Here is a 24,721-nt window from a genome sequence, read left to right as displayed (position 1 = left end):
TAGATAGGATGTTAAGATTATTTTCTACGTGCGACTCTCGGGAACACCATCCTCCACGTAAGTGTGGTTGCACAAGCAGCTCATAAGCATGAATTCACCTTCTGCTAACAAATCTGGATCACCTATACGGAGTAATCTTTTTCTCTAAATTTCAGAGAATATATGCTACTTAACTCTTAAATTATTCTACAGTTTGTTATTCCAAAGTATTCCTCATCTACTAATACTGTATCTCTTCAGTCAATTCATTTCATCCCTTCATCATCTCATTATCTGGGTCATATTTTATTGTCATGAAAAGTGATTATATGGCCCAAGAAACTGAATAAATTGTAACAAGGTGTCTCTCACAGTTTCAGACCCTTGGACCCAAATTTTGATATCTTATTAGAAACCGTTTAATTAGTATTACCAGTAGAATTAATATTGTTTTCTGTTAGTTCATAAAGTCAAGATATTACTAAATATTTTCTTCTGTCACAGTATTGCCCCAAAAAGGGTCATTCAGTGTCAACAATCTTTGCTATGTATGTTCTTGATGAAAGCTGATATTTGATCACCTTCAGCCTGTCTAACTAAGCCCAAACATTTCTCAAAGTGGGTCAGAGACTGCTAAATCTGAGACAGTCTCACTTCAGTGGTATAACCAACAGAATAACCATTGCTAGACTACAGAAGAATGCCGAAGGAAAGTCAAGATGAAAGTAACATAGCGGACATGAGATAAAACCCAACATAAGCTTACTTATACCATTAAAGGTATTATGTGAAAGACATCATATAGCTAACTGTCTTGCCAATGCGTCCGACAGGATGCTAGAACTCTAAAGCAAGCACAGACTGCCTGGCAAACTCAGCTTTGCTATAAACAGCAAGATTCAAGGACTGATGGTGACAAAATGCTTCTGACAGGTCACTTAGTTCCACAAAAAATTCAGATATGTCGTATTTTTCAATCCTTTACCTTTCAGAATACAAAGGTACTGCAACATGACACTCAGCAAAAATGAAACAAGTACATCTTCTGTGCTCTTAAAAATAAAGAATCAATATCAACTTCAATAGAAAAAGCCTTAAAAAAAGATTAGAATGAAGCAGGAAAGTAACTGCCACCAAAAGTGATATACTAACTTTTTATCATGAAGATGAAAATAGTACCTAACAAAACTGAATTGAATCATTAAGTTCAAAGGCTATAATATTTTTAAATAAATTACATTAAAAGAACTGTGAAGAGTTTGAACTTAAACAACAAAAAAATAATTCCTATTCATCATGGTGCTTCTGAAGGTACCCGGTACACCCATAGGCTATACACACAAAAGCTAATTATTTCAATTAATGCTGTTGCATAACCTAAACACTTAAACAGGCTAATGATAAATACATAACTTAATCCTGGGAAGGAATTACAAAAGATTTTCTACCATGATTAATGTAATAAGACTTTCTGCTGGACTACTCTTCAGGGGTCCTGGAGTAGAAATGGATTGTGAACGCTCCTATTTCGTGGCTTCACAGTGGGGGGAAGTCACCTTATTTCTGCTTCTTCACTGACAGCCAGCACACACGGCCCTCCAGCCCCTCAATCTTGGTCTCTCTCCACTACAGGCTTTTTCCTAAATACTCTTCCGTGTGATTGTCTTTTATGCTCTCACCAAATTTTACTTCTTCCTTCTTCACATCTGTGGTAAAATGACAACCACCCACCACGTGTGGTTTTCATCTATCCATGTACACATGCAACACATACGTACTACCAACCCACCACATGTCTGGCAGTATCAGAGGATCAGGAAGAAAACAAGCAAAAATCCCTGCCCTGTGGAGTGCCTGTGCCAGGTGGAGATGGGCGATATATGAAAAGTGAGCAGCATGTCAGCGACTGGAAAGTGCCACAGAAACAATAAAGCAAGAAGGGGGAAAGAAGTGCCAGGGTGGAGGTGGGCCTGGCACGACGAAATCACAGCCACAAGGCTCACAGCATGGGAAAGCCCACTGAGAAAGGGACCATTAGGTAAAGACCTGAAAGGCAGGAGGCAGAGGCAGGGCAGGCTGCATGAGAAAAGAAAAGCAAAGAGGCTGCAGGAGAGGAAGCCAGAAGATGCAGAAGCTACAGACCAGGAGCCAACAAGTGAGATCTGACTTACACTTTCAAGTGCTCTCCTCGACTCATAAGGCCAAAGATGGATGCAGGGAGCCCACCAGGAAACTACAGAATCTAACCAAGAGGTGACCGGCCACTCAAACCAGAGTGGTGACAGTGCAAGTGTTGAGGCGTGGTCAGATGCTGGAGAGGCTTTGAAGCGAGAGCTGACAGCTTTGCGAAGGAATCCCCATGGGAATTAAGAGAAAGCGATGCCAAGTAATTAGCCTGAGCACCTGGAGGAATGGATCTGCCACCTACAGGGATGGGTCCACTCTAACAGAGGCGCAATTAGCTGATCCTGGACTAGATATGTTCAAGGTGCCAGTTAACCCGGTGGAGTGTCTACTAGGCGGCTGGATCTCCACAGTTGGAGGTCAGCAGCACACGGGTGGTATAGAGCCGTGCGGCCAAAGGACACAACCAGAGGAGGGCAGGCAAACAGAAAAGAGAAGTTGAAGGACCGAGGCAATGAGGCAGTCCCGTGAGAAGAAGGAATGGACACAGAGAAAACCCAGCAAAGTAGACTGAGAAGCAGCAGCCCATTAAGTGGAAGGACAAGGAAAGTGCAGCAAACTGAAAACCAAGTGGAATAAAACTATTTCAAGGAGAGGGGAGTGTAAGATGAGGACTCTGAACTCGCGGCCAACCTGGCACCAGCACTTCGGTAGAGTCATGGAGGCAGAAGTGAGTTCAAAGCCAAACGTTCAAAGCACAGAAATGAAGCCAACAGGAATACAACCCTTGGGAGTCCCGCTATACAAGTGGGAAAGCAACGAGGTGGTGAGCTGGAGTGGGTAGGAGGTCAAGATAGACTGATTTGCTTTCCTTCCTTCTGAGGAAATAAAACCTTGTATTCTAAGGCAAGTCAAGGAAAATTTTAACATAAAAAGTTTTCTCTGCCCTTTGGCCGCCCCTCTCATGGTGCAGTGCACCATGTATCTGCACTCTGCATTGACCACACGGCCCCATCCGCAGAAATACCTGCTCAACCATAAAGAGCAACGTTCTCCTGGCACCAACAAGACGACTCCTTAGGAGATAACCTTCCTTCCTAACCCTGTAAAGGACCGCGATGACCCACTACCCACTACTCACTTTGTATGTGTAGGTCTGGATTGTATAAACTGTTGATAATACTTCATTTAATGTACAGCCCTCTGTCTCAAAAACTTAACACAACTGTGCTTTGACCTCTAAGAGGAGGAACGGTTCTTGGAGTTTTCTGAGAGACTGTTCCCAAGTTATAATCCTCAATTTGGCTTGAATAAAATTTTCCATTTCTTTCTTAGATCAACTGATTAGTTTTTCATCGACACTTCCTTCCTCTCCTTCCTCTCTTTCACTTGGTCTTTCATTCTGCTGAGAAAAATCACAGCAATTCTCTTATGCTGATGGAAGTGATCCAGTTGGTGAAAAACTGATTCTGTAAGAGAAATGTAGAACGGCCAGAGTTCTGTCCTAGAATCAGTGAGAAGGGACAGAATCCAGTGCAACAGGGGAGGGCCAACCGTAGCCAGAAGCAGGGACAATCCAGCCACAGGGTACGGAGAAAAGGCAGCACAAGCAGGGGCAGCTGCAGGTAGGTGAATCCACAGGAAGGGAAACGCTCGTGCAAGCTTTGTCATAATTGCTTCTATTTTCTCAAGAAAATAGGAAACAAAGTTATCATCTGAGAGTGATAGTGAAGAAGGTCTGAGAAAAGAGAAGATATAAACAGTCATCGAGGAGAAGCTATGGTCATACACATAAAGAAAGGCCAGGCAGTCACGGTCAGAGGTGAACAGACGTGAGTGCAGAGGACATCCAAAGCCGGCTGGAAGCAAGGCTGGAGTCTCGCCAGGCATGAGTACAACAAAGCGAGAGGGAAAGGGGACTGAGGGTGCACGTGAGGGACCGGTTATAACGACGGCCCAGGAATTTAAACTGTGACAAAGCAAGGGTATGATGGAAAAGGGTGGGGATGGTAATGAAAAGTTATTAGGATAAATAAATGGCACGTTAAGTCTCAATACTGAAGAACTGTGGGAAGTGAGCTGGAAAAATCAGAGCTGGAGAGGACGACGACTGATTTTGAGATTATGCAAGAACTTGAGCTCCCGCTCGTGGCAAGGCCTGCGTTACAATCCCAGGCAATAAGCAGCTGAGGGAGCTCACTGGAAGAGAGAGGTCAAGGAGCTCCCAGAGCACTGGGACACTGAAAGCACCAAGAATTATGACAGGTGTTGTAGAGAGAATGATCATGAATGAGGAGATAAAACAACGTCCTCCAGGAGGGTGCAGGAACGGCCTGGGATGGGAGGGGTGCCTGAAAAGGGGAGAAGGCATCAATGAGGTCAAGGTCTAAAGACGTGAGATTCAAAGTGTCTGAAAGAGGGCGAGAGGAGCCCAGCCAAACCCTAGGAGGAGCAAATGCGGGCTGTGGGGAAACAGAGCTTCCAGCGAGGGAGCTCCCGAGGAGCCACGGTTCTTCACGCAAGAGGGCGAAGGCTGAGCATCCAGGGTTCTGCTGCCGAGTCAGCGCTCAGCTCCAAGTGCGAAAGCAGAAGGTTTCACGAGCCAGGGGACAGTGGGAAACTGGGGCAGAAACGGGACGGAAAGAGACGTGGGGAACAGAGTCTGAGATGCACAGAACTGGGTATCCCAGGCTCCTCACGCCAGCCATCAGCAAGGCGCAAAGAGCAAAATGCACCCGCTATCCCTGCGGGTCCCAAGTGCCAAGGGTGGGAAGGCACGGGAGTCTCGCCAGAGCCGCAGGAGCTCTGGGGACATCACTTTACTCTTGCCAGGGTAGCTGGACGTAAGGGAAGGGGGCTTAGCCAGATGGCGTGGCACTCAGGCTCCCTCCTGCTCCAGGATCACATACAACTCCCCTCCATTTCTTTCCAAGTCTTCCAGTGCTGGACACAACCTTCACAGAGTCTCACCGTTTCTTTTCCTGTTCTTCAGTTAACTAGTCCATGATCTTGAGACTCAGGTTCTAAATTCACCTGCACAATGTCTGGTGCTTAGAAGAAGATGTGCAGTAAACAGAAAAGGGAGGAGAAAGAGTGGAGCAGACTGGTAACAGGATGGCTTCTTTATAACAGTACACCCGTTAACTTTATTTTATTACTGTATTTTATGAAATAACAATAATATTAACAAGAACAAAACCTCTAGCACCATCAAGTGTCAACAAGAAGCAATGGAGAAGTCACAGGCAGGCAGCCCATCCTAAAGCTACACTGATAACTTAAACACCAGGCATGAACACCCAATTCCAGGAATATAATAACTACCACAAGTCATCTTATCTTCCAGAAAAAAATAGTGTTAGTCCCACAGTAAAGCACCTCTTGATATTAAGTATCATGTTTTTTCCAGATAACTGTAAAGCTGGGATCAGAGCAAACCATGCAGATGTTCCCAAGATTCAAGATTCATGAGATGCGTGTCACAGCCCACGCAAACCAAGAAAGCACACTCAGTGTGCCCTTAGCAAACACCACCACACATTCTAGGGTGAATCACCGTTGTAATCTGTATTTTTAAAAATCTTTTACTCTATTCTGCAATTCTTTTTAATAGCCCCAGAGTAAAAAAGTTAAAACTTCACTTTTTAAAAATAATTTAAAGTATAAAATAACTGTTACAACAAAATACACTTGACATAGTACTAAATAAAATTCCTGGGGGGCTTCCCTGGTGGCACAGTGGTTAAGAATCCACCTGCCAGTGCAGGGGACACGGGTTTGAGCCCTGGTCCGGGAAGACCTCACATGCTGCGGAGCAACTAAGCCCATGCACCACAACTACTGAGGTTGTGCTCTAGAGCCCACGTGCCACAGCTACTGAAGCCCGTGTGCTGCAACTACTGAAGCCCCTGCTCTGCAACAAGAGAAGCCACCGCAACGAAGCGCACGCACTGCAAGGAAGAGTAGCCCCCACTCACCGCAACTAGAGAAAGCCTGCGCACAGCAATGAAGACCTAATGCGGACAAAAATAAATAAATTTTTTAAAATATAAAATAAAATCCATGGGATGATTTCCATTACTAACCTCCCATGATCTATATTTTCTTAAAAAATAGCAAATCATAAAATACAGTTTTGTTCCATCTTGGTTTTTTTCCTCTGCACATACTGATAAATATACTTTACTGAAGGTCACAATTCTTAGTCTATGTTAGTCAAAATGTCCATTTTGCCAAAGAACACTTTATGTTACAAGCCTATTATTTCCTACCTGAAACAGTCCATAATGCTAACCAACAGCAAATGGCAGAAAATAAAATTACACTTAGCATTAGCTATCATACCATCCTTAATCCTCTACAAACTATAACATTATTGTGCTAGCTGGAGAGTTTTGTTTATTTTGGCTCTGCCTCATTATATAATACCTTAAACTTATGGCAAGTATTTCCTTTTCAATTTCTTTTCTTTTTTTAAATAAATAAATTTATTTATTTATTTATTTACTATTTATTTATGGCTGTGTTGGGTCTTCGTTGCTGTGCACAGGCTTTCTCTAGCTTCAGCGAGCAGTGGCTACTCTTCTTTGCAGTGCTCGGGCGTCTCATTGCAGTGGCTTCTCTTGTTGCAGAGCACAGGCTCTAGGCGAACGGGCTCAGTAGTTGTGGCACACGGGCTCAGTAGTTGTGGCACATGGGCTTCAGCAGTTGTGGCACGTGGGCTCAATAGTTGTGGCTCGTAGGCTCCAGAGTGCAGGCTCAGTAGTTGTGGCTCACGGGCTTAGCTGCTCCGCAGCACGTGGGATCTTCCCGGACCAGGGCTTGAACCAGTGTCCCCTGCACTGGCAGGTGGATTCTTAGCCACTGTGCCAGCAGGGAAGCCCTCCTTTTCAATTTCTTTAGATATAACGAACCACTTTTGATGTGAAGCCAAGGATCTAGAAAGATTCTGGAGGGACTTTTTTTCCCCATTGCTGAAGGACAAAGTGAGAAAAGGCTATATGTGGAAGTTTGTTTTGATTAGACTTAATTCAAATTCTTTAATGCACAGAGCAGTGTATTTTACCCTCCCTAGATATTAGCCTCCTGAGCTGTAAGGCAGAACCAGCATATATCTAGGCTGACACATAAGCCCCACACACTGCAGGAGGCAGCTGGACATGTATTCTTTATGATTCAGGCATGTTTTATTACACAGCGGCATGATTACTTAATAAGACAAATTCACTATAATATTAACTACTTTAATGAGATATGATAAAGCTGACAGTATTGATTAAAGTTATAATTCTTTTTTTTTTTTTAAAGAAGATGTTGGGGGTAGGAGTTTATTAATTTATTTATTTATTTTTGCTCTGTTGGGTCTTCGTTTCTTTGTGAGGGCTTTCCCTAGTTGTAGAAGCGGGGGCCACTCTTCATCGTGGGGCACAGGCCTCTCACTATCGCGGCCTCTCTTGTTGGCAGAGCACAGGCCCCAGACGCACAGGCTCAGTAGTTGTGGCTCACGGGCCCAGATGCTCCACGGCATGTGGGATCCTCCCAGACCAGGGCTTGAACCCGCGTCCCCTGCACTAGCAAGCAGATTCTCAACCACTGCGCCACCAGGGAAGCCCTAAAGTTATAATTCTTAAATTAAATAGGTTTATACATTAAAGTAGCTTTAATAAAGTTAGAAGAATAAAAGATACCTGTAGTTCCAGTCTAAAAGTTATCAGTATCAAAGCATATAATTATTACTGACAAGAATTCTCTAGAATAGATACAATCTGAAATTCTTTGATCTAAGAATAAAGCTCGAAATGTTATCAACACTTTTGGGTTGATGACTTAAATTCACTGTTTGTAACTGAAGAAAATAGGTATTTTCCTTCCCATTTCTCAGTATTTCACAGTTAAAGTAACCTTCCATTTTATACCTACTCTTGAATTATGGTTAGCTATTAATAATCTGATCTTGGTGGTTAGGTTTTCAACATTTAAAACAAAACTTTGTAGGAAAAAAGAGCGCAGTGTGAAATTCATTTGAGTAAAATAAAGAAAATTTTACTATGTCATTTCTCTGTTAAACTGTCATTACTCTTTTCTTCATTGGTTCATCATTTGAAGCCAAAAATGATCAGTAATGAAAAATTAAATTTTAAAATCTTTGACATGCTTACATGGTTATCAGCTAACAATGAACAGCATCCCCAAATGACAACAGAGTTCCTAAGTACAACAGAGTCTAATTTGGTCCCTTAGTGTCAGAGAAACACTGCTTTTCACCACGCATTAGAGATTTCAACAGGAGAGACATGAGGTAGGGATACCACAGTCACTAAGACAACATGCAAATCTGCAGAACCTCAGCAACTACAAGTCATAACGCTTCCAATACGTTCGGATCTGGTAGAAGAGGCGTATACCTAGTGGCCAGTGTCTCAGCACTGAACTGACCCTGCTGGTCACAGCTAATATCAGTTAGGGAGAGATGGGGCCTGACCAAAGCACTGATACTCCTCAGTAAACCTCTTCTCACCTGGGAAGCTCACATGTTTCTCTGACATCTTGGCCTCAGGTAATAGCACAAGGTACTGAGAGGCATGTATTTTTCCCCTCAATTATCTGTCTTTTTTGAATTAAATAATTCTTTATTCTGGTCTAAATATGTAATAAATACATACCATTTAGTCGTCGCTGAAGTGCTTCTTCCTCTAGGGTAATAATATAAATTTGTTCATCCAGGTCTTCAAGAATCTAAAGTTAAACATCAAACTATTAAATAATACATTACATAAGCAGGGCTTACGAGAATATTTAGGCTATTTGGCCTACAATTTAGATAACCATTCAAATTACGAGGAATCTAAATTAAAAATGCTCAAACTATTCTACTTGCAAATTAAGTATAAATTCTTAGTATATAACTAAGCACATCAAAAGCTGATTATCACAAAATCTACATACATTTAAATTGATTTTTTTCAGTTTAAAGAGTTAAAGAACTCTGCAACTCTCTCAATGGCACACAAATGTATGAATTCTAAACATCCAAAAAGCTAAATGCAGTAATATCTCTATGCCCAAGCCAATATTTTAGAGCCAGACGAATAGATCACCCAGTCCAACAATGGTTTCTCATCTACATTAATCTGCATAATGTGTAAAACAAGAAATCCATAAACTAAATCACTACCATCAATACTTTCCATTTACATCATCATTATATACTAAAACTTTTCCACAAATATTAAACACTGGTATTATGAAAACCATCCTATAGACAGAACCCTAGAAAAATAGTGTGCTAACATACACACCACTCACTACCACAGTATACAACACTAGTAAAAACAACCACCAAAAAATCCCACAGGGCTTCCCTGGTGGCGCAGTGGTTGAGAGTCCGCCTGCTGATGCAGGGGACATGGGTTCGTGCCCCGGTCGGGGAAGATCCCACGTGCCGCGGAGCGGCTGGGCCCATGAGCCTTGGCCGCTGAGCCTGCGCGTCCGGAGCCTGTGCTCCACAACAGGAGAGGCCACGACAGTGAGAGGCCCGCGTAACACAAAAAGAAAAAAAAAACAACCCCACTAATCAGTAACCAATTATATGGGATATTATCTGCACTGTGTAAGGGCTGGTGTGCCTCATCCCCTTGATTCTACAGCAACCCTATGAAAAACAGACTGCTCTCGCTGCATCTTGTAATAGGCCAAGAAACAAAGGTTTGGCAAAGAAAAGTTATCTGTCTTCAAAGCCTGTGCTTTTAGCCACTCTTGGCTGATGGGGACCTAAATATGAATCGAACTTAGTCCTTGACCTCAAACAGCTTATATTCTAGTGTCCAGGAGAGATATGAAAAAAAAAAAAAATTATAGAATTGAAAGTAATGTCATAACTGAAGCTAAAATAAAATGTTAACAAAAATTCAGAGGAAGAAAGATTCCCAGCTTCTATTTGGGAAGAAAAAAGTCTTGGCAAATGGTTTTGATGGTAGTAGCATCTTACTCAATAGCTTCATTTACCAAAAGGAGGAAAGGCATTTTGCTCAGAGGAGATGACAAGCAAAACATACAGGTGGAGGGAGAGGTACAAAGTACACTTAGCAATAAAGTTGCTCGATGACTCTGGAGCTTATGGCAGAACAAGGAGTGGTCCAGAGCCCAGGCTCTGAAAAGAGCCTCTGGGTTCAAATCCTGCCTCACCCCCTCAGATCTGTGATCTTGTATAAGCTACTTGATCTCCCTGAACCACAGATAATTCAACCATAAAAATAAGAACGCCATCACCTAACTTATGGGTTTGTCATCAGGATTAAATGAAATTATGCATGTAAATAAAGTAGTTAGTGCAAGCATGTAAACAAAGTACTTAGTGCAAGCATACAGCATATACTTAATTACTGAATAAATAACCATTATTATTGGATGTTAGGAACAAGAAAAGAGGCAAACATTAAAAAGTTTGAAGATGTTACTAGACAAGTTTGGGAGAAAATAAGCTTGGGGAGGGGAGATAAGTAAGTAGTTTGATTTTGTATCTGTTGAGTTTTCAGCTCCACAGGGCCTTCAATTATAGCACTTAAAATATACTGTAGTTTGTATTCACTATCTTTTTCTCATTAGAATTAAACATTTAGAAGTGATGTGGAAGTGGCAGAGGTGCTCAGGAAAACAGAGCAGAGCACCTTTAGACCAAGGACAGAACTTTAAACATTTGCCTATTTTAGGGGGAAGAAAGTGGAATCGGAGAGAGAGACCAAAACAACAACAACAACAACAAAAATCCAGAGAATTAGGAAGAAACTAAATGAATGCAATGTCACAAAACCTCTTTAAGAGGGAAGTACATTTCAAGATTTAATAGAACATGTATGTATTTGAGTGTGTGTACATTTATGTAGCAGGTTAAAAAATCCATTTTTATTTTTTAAAAATACAAAGATTATTTATTTCAAAACTTTCAAAATTAAGCAAGCATTTACTAAAAAAATGTCTACCATGATATTCTCTCAGTTTTTTCCCTTGATGAATTACGCTGATAGGGAAGAAAAGCATATAACCATAATAATTTCATAAATACTACTAGTGAAATATGAGAGAAGTATGAGGAATGCAGAGGAAGGAGCTTGATTATTTTAGCTTAAAGAAGAAGTGAGGCCAGGGTCAAAGACAGGTAGTAAATGCAGCTGGTCTCAGAGCCAGGACTTCAGGAGGCTGTCAGGTGGCTGAAGCAGGTAAGAGGCAGAAGCAAGAGAAAGACCCTCGACATGCCTGGGAAGGGGAAGAATCCAGGCTGCTCTGGGCACAGCAAGTCAGCTGTGAGACTGGCTAGAATCAGAGTCACCAGGGAAGCAATGGGGGCAGGGGCAGCTACAGGCAAATTCAGAGGGGGACAGTTGTGAAAGACCTTGTATCATGTGAATAGCTTAGACTTGAGCTTGTAGGCAATGAGGATCCATGAAAATAATGTGACAATTCCCTAGCTACAGGTAAGAATTATTGTCATTTTATTAAATATTTGACAAAATAGCTAGAGGCCCAAGTAACTTAGGGACAAATCATCAAAACTACTACCAACTGAAAATTATTTTTAAATGAATATATAGCATTTCTGAGATTAAAGGGAAAGGTATAATTCAATTAATCAAGATACAATATGCAGACAAATTTTCAGAAAATAACTGCTTTGTAAGTCAAAGAATATATATATAGTAAACTTTGAAACACAAGAGTTACCATTTGATATAAGATAATGGACTCCTAAAATACCTGTAAATATCTATACAGTTTGTCTTCAAATTTGCCATAAGAATTTCTAGCTGAGTGCCTATAGTTAGTATTTTAAGAGCAAAAGCAAATTTGGTTTCCAAAGATGAAAAAGATTAAAATAAAAACAATAACCATTTGGGTTGTAAACACGTAAAAATATTCTTCTGTTTCTGAATGCTAGCTTAGAACCTAAAAGATGCACAAATGTCAGAATGTCTACTTAACAAACAAAATGGCTTACAACATCATACTCACTGTTGGCTTCACCAACAGCTGCCCCATGACCGTGAACATGCGGGAGAGGCCAACCGGAGTGCACACTGCAGAACAGAGAGAGCTCACTTCAGAGTTAGGAGAGAAACTGCTAGCCCACCATAGAGCACCCTCAAAGACTGCTGTTGTAGGAAAATGCTTGTTGCCCGTCTAGGTTCTCGCAGTGTTTTGTCACAGGGCTCCTCCATGTCACCATTAGAGAAGCTCTAGGGGTTCGTGCACAGACGACGGGCATTCCTATATTTAAGGAAAGATTTATGGAGACTAAAGGAGGGGTAGGATATGCCAGATTCTAGCAGCTGAATACTAATAAGTATTTTCACTTAAAAGAAATTAAAGAAAACCAACCAGAGAACAGACTAAATTTCAAGTACTAACTGAATCGAGTATCAGACAAGAATATCCGAAAGTGACAACTATAACCTCACATCCTTTTACCTACTTTTACCTGCTTATAACATCTCTGAGATATGTTGAGATGCCTTAAGTGAAACAAAACAAATTGTGAAAAAGAGACTGCCAATTCATCGTACAGAATTCCACCATTACCATTCAAAAGTAGAAGCTAGTGTTGTGATGGTGGGGAGGCACGTGCATGTCTGACTCTCTCCCCGTCCCTCTCTCTTTCCAACTCTGTGGAAGAGGCTTTCTTTAGAGGAAAACAAAAGTATCTTATTATTTCAAGGTTTCAGTTTATCAAAATTTATCTTGAACATACAAAAAAAGTTAAGGGCCAACTTTTAAAAAAATCTCCAAGCTGTTAAGGAACCTCATCGGGAAACATGTCTGTAATTTTCTAGAACACAGAACAACTCTACTTTATTATCAATATTATGTCAGAAAAATACTTACAGAGAAGTAACAAACATCCCATCAATGATATACAGGAATATAAATAAGGTAGGTAGAACTCCCAGAGATCTATTAAAAAATGTAAATATATTTTAGTGCATCCAAAATACCATACATTGATATATAGACTGACTATAAATTAATATATAGTAAACATCATAATTGCCTATTTGAGTCTACTAAACCGTATCATTTCTAAATTGTACAATAAAAAGATCTAAAACAGAAGAACAGGAAATAACCCTTTTGCAAACCCTGTTTGGAGGGAGAAAATGAGCCTACACGGAATTTTAAGAACAGAAACCAATGAACCAAAGGAAGAAAAAACATCTGAAAAGCTGCTTGCTCATTCTACATACAAGAAACACACAAACATTCATTTCTTTCCTTAAACATGTCGAAAGACTTTTTAATTTTGTAAATTAACAAGGATTAACTATACAAAGAACTATTAAAATGTTTTAAAAAGTGAATGTGTAATTATATTCCAAATTGTAGTCTCCACTAGAGAAACTGGTTTAAACAAGTCAATCCGTACCATATAAAGATTCCATACTCGCAGCGTCATTGTCAATGAGCGCCAAGGCTACCCACACTATCCCAAGAATAAGCAAGGCCAGAAGAATAAGCATGACCAGAGTTTCTAAAATTCGGGCTCGGATTCCCTGAAAAATATAATAAAGATATAATTTTAATATTTTATTTCATCACATGAACAATTAGGTTTCTGTCTATATGAAAGCATAAAAATTCTTTGAAAGGGGAGGAAATTTACATTTATTAGCAGGACAAAAAACACTAAATGTTCACTGTTTGTAACGGCTTAGGCTGACTTTTCCAAATTATGTAAAACACCATTAAGCACCTTTGAAGAAAGTACCAAAACAATTCTTCATAAAATTTTGCAGAACCATTTTAAACAATTAATTACTTTCCTAACACTTTCCACCAAGAAAGTAGATTAACGAATTTTTATCTGTGATTCTAATCAAGGGAATATAAAGGTAATTAAGGCATACCGCCAAACAGTTCCTTGAACACCCAACTTGGTGAAAGCATAAAGCACCATCTACTAGAGAACAGGGGTTCTGTTAGCTCCCCACAGCCTCCAGAGCCCTCTAGTGCCCAGACGAAGAACTGCTCGCGGTAATCCAGCCTTAGAAACCGTGGAAATGGACAGTATTTATATCAATTAAATATCACCCCTTTCTCCACATTAGATAGAATTTTCATTAAATCCACGAAGCTGGAATATAATAAAGAATCATCATGCACAATTTTGTTTTAAATATAAAACAAATTCTGACCTCAGGGCCAAACGAGAGGCCAGACTTAAACTCAAAACCTACGGGACAAGGCAAAAACAAAAAACAAAACTTTCTCATATTCTTAGAAAGTCATCAAATGATTGAACCTGTACCTAAATGTAAAGATTCATGTTGATATTTTATACTGTAATGCACTAGTTTACAACATCTAACACAACAAAATTATAAGTATATCCATGTTTCTCAGTAAGTCATGTAATCTTTCCTTCCACATTAAAAATAGTTTAAAGATATGAACTATATATAAAAATCTAAAACACAGACTTATTTCTATTTTGCCCTAAATATTATTTTCTAATTTCTGAATTACAGAAACAGGTTGCACTTAAGTCATCGCACCCCAGTTGCTCAAATTCAATAGGAAAGGACATGTCCTAATAAAGCCATGGCCGAAATGTTCCCAGCCCTAAATGATGACTCAGAGTTGAAGCGGTCTTTTCTGCCTAGCCCAGCCTTACCAGGACTGCCCCTGACAGGTTAAAATGTGTCTTCAAATGGAAGAGTCAGGGCACCCTACACACTCATAGCAAGGGAGGCTGGTAAACCAGAGTGATGACGACCTGTATTTTATGTAACATATTAGATCTCACAGTAGCTATCACTCAAGTGAGATGAAACAGGAAGAGTCACAAAACGCACTACTAGAAAATACACTCCTACTTACTGAAGAACTCTCTGAATCTACACTTCACACATTCAAACCATTAGGATACCAAAACATGACCACTACCTTTTAGCACTGATTTTTTTCTCTCCTCCTCTCTTTCTAAGCAAGAACCTTTTAATCACACATTAAATATTATCTGGAAAGTCTATAAATAAAACAGATAAAAAGAGTAGGCTCTGGAGTGCACGTGTTACACCCCCTCAGCTTTGTCTTTTCCTGCCTCTGACTGGAGCCCGAATCCTGCATGCCTCTGACCAGCCCATGGGAACATCAGAGCTCTCAAAACATGTAACACGTGTCTTAAGTGTTACAAGGTACGAGCTAAACAGTAGTGCTACTTGGAACTGTTTGAGACTCGATGTCCAAAACAAGGGCATTTTAATAATACATGTTATAATTATTATATTAAGCAATTACAATGTAACAATAAGTTTAAGTGTTATAATGATAGTAAATTTGGGGAACCAATCACCAGTAAGGTTGACACACTTCCTCTGATATTCTGGTAAGAAGTATTCCTCGGCAGTTCAATTTGTTTTTCGTCAAACCTGTCTGTGCTGGAAGGCAGTGCCCCGTGGGTCTCCCCCACCTCTGTGCATCTCACAAGCAGAGTCAGGGGCAGTCCTCATTCGGGACTGTTTTTTCAAAGACTTCTGTACAGCAAACAGCCTTGGAAGACAGAAATGGTGTCTCTGCAGTAGAGGCAGGTCTGCTTACTGTACAGTGTGCAAGAGAAGGTCCCCCCGCAGAGCACAGGGCAGGCAGGCTTGCTTGCTTGCACCCCATTACAAATAATGTGGGTTCCTAAATGCAGGGCTCCTCAGCCATGACACGAGCCCACTGTGGGGACAGCTCCCACCTGGGCCGCCATCACCCCCATGGGGCTCGGGGTCCTGGGGAACTGAAAGGAACAGGAGGCTCCCGTGCCTGCACGCTAAGTAATGAAGCCTCTGACCCAGGAGTCTGTGTCTACAACCAGAGTCTGCGAGTCTGGCAAACTAACCTGTCAGCTTGCAGGTACCATAAAATCTCAGACCTCTGCAGTTCTGGAAAGCTTTGGGCAACAAGAATGGAAAGCTCACACGGCTTTCTAGGTAAGAACAAACAAGGACCCACACAGGTTGGGCTCAGGGCTACAAGAAGACCCCCAGGATCGAGCCGTGAATCCTCTCACCCAGGCAGTAGGCAGAAAGGAGAAGTAAGGGCCCCCATGAGCTGACAGCTGGCAAGTGTCTGGGGTCTGAGCTAGGAATGGGGGTGAGACAACCCCCAGCAGTCTGGCTACAGCCCCCTCTCCCTGGGCAGAAGCAGGAAGGGGTCTTATGGTGACATGTACAGCAAGCCTTGCAAGGCCAACGGGAAGGGACTGTCTTGTCTAGGACTACGGTTATGGGGAACTATTTTTCTTGTATACTTGGTGCCTTGTTATATTTTCCAAATTTTTTAGAGTGGACGTATATGACTTTAAGAAATAGGAGAACTAATGTTGTTTTAATTTTCAATTTTTTTCTTACAATAATAAACATCCAAGAGTTTGGCACCCATAAGAATAACTTTTTTAAAAAATCAAGTTCGGTTTATGACATAAAGACAGTATAATGAGCTCATTAAGAGCCCCGACTCCAGCAGCAGACCACTTGGGCTCAAATCCTGTTTCCGTCATTGACCAACTGCGTAACCCTGGGCAAATGCCTCAACCACACTGTGCCTCAGTTTCCTCCTTTGTAGAATGAGTTTATTAGTGACACCCCTACCTCAGGGGTTGTTATCAGAACCAAATGAGTTAATACGTGCAACATGCTGAGCTCAACGCCTGGTACCTAGTAAGGATTAACTGTAATAACTCCAACTGTTGCCTTTGTGTTTGGAATCTGCAAGGCTCGGGAATTCACATATCATTTGTCTTTCTCAATTAAATTTATACCTTCTGATGCCACCTTGTCACTCTTTCCCATCTTTGCCACCTACCATGTACACACCTAGAAGAAACAATCCCATCTCTCTTGATGTATGAGCATCCAGTTCACAAGAGCTTCTCATCACATCCCCTGCCACCCTAAGTACCACACACGCTCACAATGAACCTGACCTGCATTCTACTACGGGCGCCTACACAGCTAACCAGACCCCATCACCTCTCAGGCCCACCTCTGAGATCTCACACGGTGAAGCTGCCCCTCAGCCCGCAGCCCCCTAGCCTCCTCCGATCCTTCAGCCTCCAACCTGGCACTAACCTAGCCCCATGTCCCCATCGTGATAACCTCTCCTCCCTGATCTCCCCAGTCCCTCCAATCAGTCTTGTTGTCACTGGTCTCAACTCCATAGTGAACGAGTATATTTTAATGATAATTCAGTATCAATAATATTCTAGTATTCCTGGCCCCCTTAACTTCCACCAGACCAGTTTAATTCCACCTGGAAGCTCACTCCAAATTCTCAGCATTGTTAAAGAAATTTACAAAATCATGAGAAATTTTTGCTACTACATTCCAAAGCGGGCCTTCAATGTTACCTGGCAATCCTTATACTGATCAAGGGCTAATAATTCCCTCAAAGGTTTGTAAACGTATTCCAGTCTCTTTGACCCTAATCTCATGCCCTACGTTCTTAACTACAGCTGACCTTACTTACCTCTCCCTTAGTAAGACACAGCTGGGTGGCCTGCACGTCCCCTCAGCTCCGTTCCCCTATCCCTTGATTTCTGTTCCATTCCTATTTCTTTCATTCGGTAAAGGAAAATATCTCAGACCCCTTTTCTCAGATGGCACAATCTCAGATGTTCATCCTTTCACAAGCTGTATCAGTGCTTCTCAAACATTAGCATGGAACAGATTTACCAAGGGGCTTGTCAATTCCTGAGTACCTGTACAAAGTGGCTCCTCAGTCAATCCTGATGAAGACGGTCTACCAGATAGACTCTCTTCTTCCCTGGATGATCTTGCCTCCTCACGTGGCCGACGACTCTCAAGTTTATACCTTTAGTCCAAATATTACCCCTGAGGCCAAGATCCATATATCCCAATGGCCACCTTGCCTTAGATATCTCACAGCTACCTTAAACTGAATTCTAAAATCAAATTCATCATTTTGTCCCTTAGACCTGCTCCTCCTTCAGTGTCACATACCTCAATAAATGGCACCATCATCCACTTTGTTGTTTTGCCAGACACTCTGGAAACATCCTTGTCACCTCCTTTCCTGCTGCACCCCACCTCTCCCCAGAACACATACACACACCCTGGACCCTGGTCCAGTCGAACACCGAGTCCTTTCGATTCTCCTATGTAATTACGACTCAAGTTCACCAACCTCTCTTCCTACTGCCACAACATCTATCTGGTGGACAACACCCCAGCCTCCTAGCTACTAGTCCTACATCCACACTCTTGTCTCTCCCTGACCTGGTACCTACATCGCATGGAAATGTGATCTTCTCAAAAACTGCAAATCTGATCATGACACTCTTAGTCATAACTTACTAACAGAGGTATAGGCCTGCACCTGGGAAACAGATGCATTAATGCAACAACAAACAAACAATAAAGGTCGAATCTCATGTGGTACATATATATACATATATACAATGGAATATTACTCAGCCATAAAAAGGAACAAAACTTGGTCATTTGCAGAGACGTGGATGGACCTAGAGACTGTCATACAGAGTGAAGGAAGTCAGAAAGAGAAAAACAAATATCGTATATTAACGCATATATGTGGAATCCAGAAAAATGGTAAATGATCTTATTTGCAAGAGACACAGACGTAGAGAACAAACATATGGATACCAAGGGGGCAAGGGGAGGGTGGGATGAATTGGGAGATTGGGAATGACATATATACACTATTGATACTATGTACAAAATAGATAACTAATGAGAACCTACTGTAGAGCACAGGGAACTCTACTCAATGCTCTCTGGTGACCTAAATGGGAAGGAAATCCAAAAAAGAGGGGATATATGCATACATATAGCTGAATCACTTCGCTGTACAGCAGAAACTAACACAACATTGTAAAGCAACTATACTCCAATAAAAATTAATTAAAAATTTAAAAAATTATTTTAAAAAATCGAATCTCATTAGCACCATTCTCTAACTGGGAGTACCCCTCTAACTGAGGTGCTGCATAAGTATATCCTTAAAGTTGGGCCTTACTCTTTTTTCTGCTGTTTAGATAGTGCGCAAACTGATTATAGATGAAAAAAGAACAAATTATTTATGATTAAATAGCATAGAACAGTGCTGTCCAACGGATATTTCTGTGATGATATAAATGCTCTATTCTGTGCTATCCATTAACATAGCTAATAACCATATGTGTTTATTGAGTACTTAGAATGTAGCTACTGTGACTGAAGAACTGGTTTTTAATTTTACTGAATTTTAGTTATTTTAAATTTATATAGCCACACATGGCTAATGGTTACCATATAGGTCACAGCAGACTACTAATAGTCTGTTTCTAACAAAATCTGATACAAGTACTCTCTGTACTCTCAAGTACTTTCGGGTCATTTTCCTAAATTTAACCTTGACATAAAATTCTTTGAACAGCCTGGTTAAAGTAACAGCCTCTTTTAATATGCTATGGCTCTAGATTAGCCTCCTTTGACATGCTATAGCTCTAGCCTCTTTTAACATGCTATGATTAGTGTTTCAAGTAGCATTTATGTCAAAGAGAAGAAATCTATTACTAAGTTTAAGAATTACTCCATTCTATTTACATAAAGAAAAAATACATTCTCTCATTCAGGAAAACAGACAGCATTTAAAATGCAACCTAAGTATAAACCAGTCTGAAAGTGACAATGAAGTTCAAGAGCCACATATTTATCCACATATACTTACAAACTGAGCCCCAAATAAATCTCTCATGTGATTAAAAAGTACATGTGAACAGTCTTTCTAAGAGGAAACAGCTATCAATATTATCATTCCAAGAGGATGCTTTTTCTATTATAAATATGTGAATAATATCGAGAAAAAAATGTCTAAAATGTACACTCACATGCTTAAGCAGACAAATAAGAAACGTTTAAACAAATAAACCTCTGTAGTCAAAGCATATGAACTCTTCAAAACTTTATTTCAAACTGATCAACACTTCTTTTGAAAGATAACAACTCATAAAAAGAAATCTGCTCATTTTCAGTTATTAATCTAAATGTAAAGAAGAGTAAATTAGGAATTACAGAAAAGGCTGCCACAGAGCAAGCCATCAAAATTGTGGAATATGATTATACCTGTTTATGAAATATTGAAGATAACTGATGTAGTTACAAATAACTGCTATGCTGACTTACTCCACTAGGAGGCTAGGACAATTATGTTTTCCTTTTGTTATTTTTATTCCCTTTTTTGTGATTAAATGGGACAAAATCAGCCCAACTTGAAATCAATTAAATATCATATTTATGAGCTTTAGCAAAACCAACAGAAAAATATAACAAATCTTTTCCTTAAATGCCATGTGGCATATTTTTTTACCTTCGACAACTTTAGAATAGAGAGAGGAGAGGTGAAGGGATTATAAATAACCAGAAACTTCATTTGTTAATCTGGCATCGACTGGCTCATATGAGTGCCAAAAATATACAAATTATCACTACCTTTCTTGAGATCAGTAAAATATTCCAAAGCCTAAAGAGTATAGGCTTTGTGGCATACAGTGTGTGAGCTTTTTGAACTTGTGTGTGTGGTTCTGTCTGCAAAGTAACGAAAGGCACTGTGAGAGCTTTTATCACCACCATTAATCACCGGCAGGACACACATAAGCAAAAAATATGCCTAGTGCTCGTTTTTCCATTAAGAGTCAGAATCAGGAGCTAGGAAGCCCCAAGGGGAAGGTCCCTATCAACTCCACTCTTGCATACACGGAGCTAAAAGATGTGCCAGATGTCAGAATCACTTACTGAAATACCCTGCAAACAACAAAGTAGCAAAACACTGTCAGAGTGGAAGAAGGTTCCCATTGTTCATCTACAAAATTAAGAAGTCTCCTGAATACAAGATCACAGAACTACAAGAACTACTCATCATCAACAGTTGTACTTGCTCACACAATTCTGAATGCTTATACTATGCCGTACAGTACTAGGATTTCATGAACTTTGTAATATATTTATGAATACTTGTCTTATCCCCTTCCAAAAACCATAAATCTAAGTTACCTTAATGAAACTCCATCCCTTTTATTAAAATCATAGTGAAATAAGCACTCAGCGTATTAGTAAAAAACATCATTAAAATAAAGTACTTTCTTTCTGTCAAGGAAACATCATCTTGTTTTTAAGAAAAGTAAGCTATATAATTAATTACATTAGTTTCATACCAGTATTGTTTTGGAAATTACAACTATCTCAGTATTTTAACAGTTTAAATTAGATTAAATAAGCTAGTAAAGGCTAAACACCAAATTTTGGTGCTGGTCAATTACACATTAAATGCTCTGTACTGAACATCAATGAAGTGAAAATTACAATATATTTACAAAAGCTCTAACAATAAACTGATATGTTTCTATGGTGATGAACATTTAAACAAGATTTTGCACAGACATCTTGACCTCTTGGAAGGTATGTAAACACCACTTTATATACTATGTCTCCACCCATCAGGAAAGCCTGGGAAAAATTTCTACATTCACAGAACATTTAAAATAAATATCAAGCCATTGTTTCCATTTAACAAAAAGGGTCTCTTAGTAACATTAAGATAAGGTTTGCTCAGCATGACATCAAGACTGCACCAAACATACATGCAGTCATCTGGGGAAGATCGATAGAAGCACTAATAAAGAACAGAAAATAAAGGCAGGTATTAATTATTTTAAACCATGAAAAAACTACAAACAAGCATTCCTAGAGAGTGTCAACCATTTCCCCCTTTGCTCCCAAAGTAATCATTAAAAGTATAGACAAAAAGAGTTTTGGTCCCAAGTCAAAGAAAATAGCTTTATAGAAAGTGTTGTTAAGCTCTATAGTGAATTGTTTTTTAATATTAATATTTTCTGCAGTTTATTATATATATATACATATTTATTTAATATAGTCATACACAGTAGAAAAATTAAAACTGTAAGATTCTCAAGTTATTAAAACTTGACAAAAAGAAAGTATTTTAGAGTAAGTTAAAATAATAATACTAACACTGCTGTTCACTGAACTAAGACGGTCACTATATTTAAATTTATGGGCAGAAATTTCTCATGATATTAAACAAACAAAATTCTCCAGATTGCAAGTAAATGAATTAATACAGCAAGTTTCCAACACGTAAATGAAAGAACTGAATTGTAAAAAGACTGCAGGGACTTTACATCAAAATGTTTAAACATAATTCTAAATTTGGGAAAAAATCATTTCTCAGTACACTTCATCACATCAAAATAATTTAATGGTTAGCCAGTAAGGATCTTTTCTAATTCTAATTCTGTTCTAATAATTCTTTAGTTATAAACTTGACGGGAAAAAAGAGATGGGAACTATTTGCAAAGCTCCTACTATGTAGCTGCTTTATATGTGCTCACTGAATATTCACAATAAAGGCAAATTTATTATAAACGAGAAAGCTCACATCCAAAACAGTTAAATAATCTGTCTATGGTCAGCCTGTTCCAGGCCTGCCAGAACTCTCTTTAAATTCAGGTCTGTCAGCTTCTGGAGCCTGTGCTTTCCACCCTCCCCACAAGACAGAAATAAGACACAAAAGACAAACTGGGGCTTCCCTGGTGGCGCAGTGGTTGAGAGTCCGCCTGCTGATGCAGGGGACGCAGGTTCGTGCCCCGGTCCGGGAAGATCCCACATGCCGCGGAACGGCTGGGCCCATGAGCCATGGCCGCTGAGCCTGCGTGTCTGGAGCCTGTGCTCCGCAATGGGAGAGGCCACAGCGGTGAGAGGCCCGCGTACCGCAAACAAACAAACAAAAAGACAAAATGATGTGGAAATAGGAGGTGGGGGGAGAATGCTTAAAACATACTTAAGGCAACCTATAATTTTAGCAAAGAAACTAAGTCAAAATACACAAAAGCTTCTTTTACTAGAATATTAATTTTCAATTCCGTAATAGCAAGCTCATGCTGAGCAAATGCTCAGTCCTTTAATGTAACAGAGCATTGTAGCTAATACCTTACTAGTCCTGTCATAAAACACGCAGGCACAAGTTCCAATACAGACACAACAGAAGGAAGATCATTAGGGTTATTATTTATTACATGACTATAGCAAAATGTACAAGATGCTAAAGTGTAGAATATTAACTATAAAAGCAATTCCACACGATAATTTAGGTAACAGTGTCATATTGCTTTTGTAGCAAACAGTACATTTACACAAAAAGCACTAGGAATTCCAAAATACCACAGAAGAGCTATCCTTATGACAGTGCACAAAATAGGAAACAGACACAAAAAGCTCAAGGCTGTCTGCCTGCTCTAAACCCAGACCAATCCCCCCACAGCTGCACTGGGCCCCTCTCTCTCACTTCCACAGCTCCTCCAGCTCTCAATAACAGCTACTTTGGGTGTGTAGGTGTGCATGCATGTGTGATTATTTTATAGTTTTCCATTGAATATCAACAAATTGGCATTTTGGTTTTTCATATCAGTTTGGTTAATATGAGCCCATCACCAAGAAATAAATCACCTTTTTTCCTTTCTATTTTTAAATACTGAAAGTATAGACATGTCTCGTTTTCTTTCCCTTTGCACTTCTGCAATTTGCACTTTGCAGATAATTGCATTTTTTACAAATTGAAGGTTTGTGGCAAACCTGCGTCGAACAAGTCTATCCGTGCCACTTTTCCAACAGCATTTGCTCACTTTGTGTCTCTGGGTTACATTTTGGTAATTCTCACATATTTCAAACTTTCTCATTTTTATTATATTTGTTATGGTGATCTGTGATCAGTGATCTTTGATGTTACTACTGTAATTGTTTTGGATGTCATGAACTACACCAATACAAGATGGCAACAATCAATAAATGTTGTATGTGTTCTGTCTGCTCCACCAACCAGCCCTTCCCCCATCTCTCTCCCTCTCCTTGGACCTCCCTGTTCCCTGAGACACAACAATGTTGAAATCAGGCCAACTAATAACCTACAATGGTCTCCAAGGGTTCAAGTGAAAGGAAGAGTCGCATGTCTCTCAGTTTAAATCAAAAGCTAGAAATGCTGAAGCTGAGAGAGGAAGGCATGTGGAAAGCTGACAGGCTGAAGGCTAGGCCTCTTGCTCCAAACAGCCAAGTCGTGAAGGCAAAGGAACGTTCTTGAAGGAGATTAAGGTGCTGCTCCAGTGAGCACACGAATGGTAAGAAAGCAACACAGCCTAATTGCTGTTGAGGAGAAAGTTTCAGTGGTCTGAACAGGTGAACAAACCAGCCACGACACTGCCTGAAGCCAAAGCCTAATGCAGGCAAGGCCCTGACTCTCCTCAAGTCTGTGAAGGCTGAGACAGGTGAGGAAGCTGCAGAAGAAAAGCTTGAAGCCAGCAGAGGTTGGCTCACGAGGTTTAAGGAAAGAAGCCGTCTCCATAACATAAAAGTGCAAGGCGAAGCAGCAAGTGCTGATGTAGAAGCCATAGCAAGTTATCCAGAAGATCTAGCTAAGATCATTAATGAAAGCGGATACACGAAACAACAGATTTTCAATGTAGACAAAAGAGCCTTCTATTGAAAGATGTCAACTAGGACTTTCATAGTAGAGAGAAGTCAATGCCTGGCTTCAAAGCTTCAAAGGACAGGCT

General features: G+C 40.2%; 1 protein-coding gene across 5 annotated transcripts in view; it reads right to left on the bottom strand.

Moving 5' to 3' along the window:
- Positions 1–24,721, bottom strand: part of LMBR1 (limb development membrane protein 1) — a 144,379-nt gene that overhangs the window by 50,669 nt on the left and 68,989 nt on the right. For all 5 annotated transcript variants that reach the window (XM_059073697.2, XM_059073702.2, XM_067041753.1 and 2 more), the window contains 4 exons: positions 13,517–13,643; positions 12,979–13,047; positions 12,109–12,173; positions 8,766–8,838 (listed from right to left, as the gene is read on the bottom strand). In XM_059073697.2, coding sequence (XP_058929680.1) covers positions 8,766–8,838; positions 12,109–12,173; positions 12,979–13,047; positions 13,517–13,643 — 334 coding nt within the window. The remainder of the gene's footprint in view (positions 1–8,765; positions 8,839–12,108; positions 12,174–12,978; positions 13,048–13,516; positions 13,644–24,721) is intronic.

This window comes from Kogia breviceps, chromosome 9 (genome assembly GCF_026419965.1).
Source record: "Kogia breviceps isolate mKogBre1 chromosome 9, mKogBre1 haplotype 1, whole genome shotgun sequence".
In the NCBI taxonomy this organism is placed as follows: Eukaryota; Metazoa; Chordata; class Mammalia; order Artiodactyla; family Physeteridae; genus Kogia; species Kogia breviceps.
Note: the sequence above shows the minus strand (reverse complement) of the source record. Positions and strands in the feature narration are given on the sequence as shown.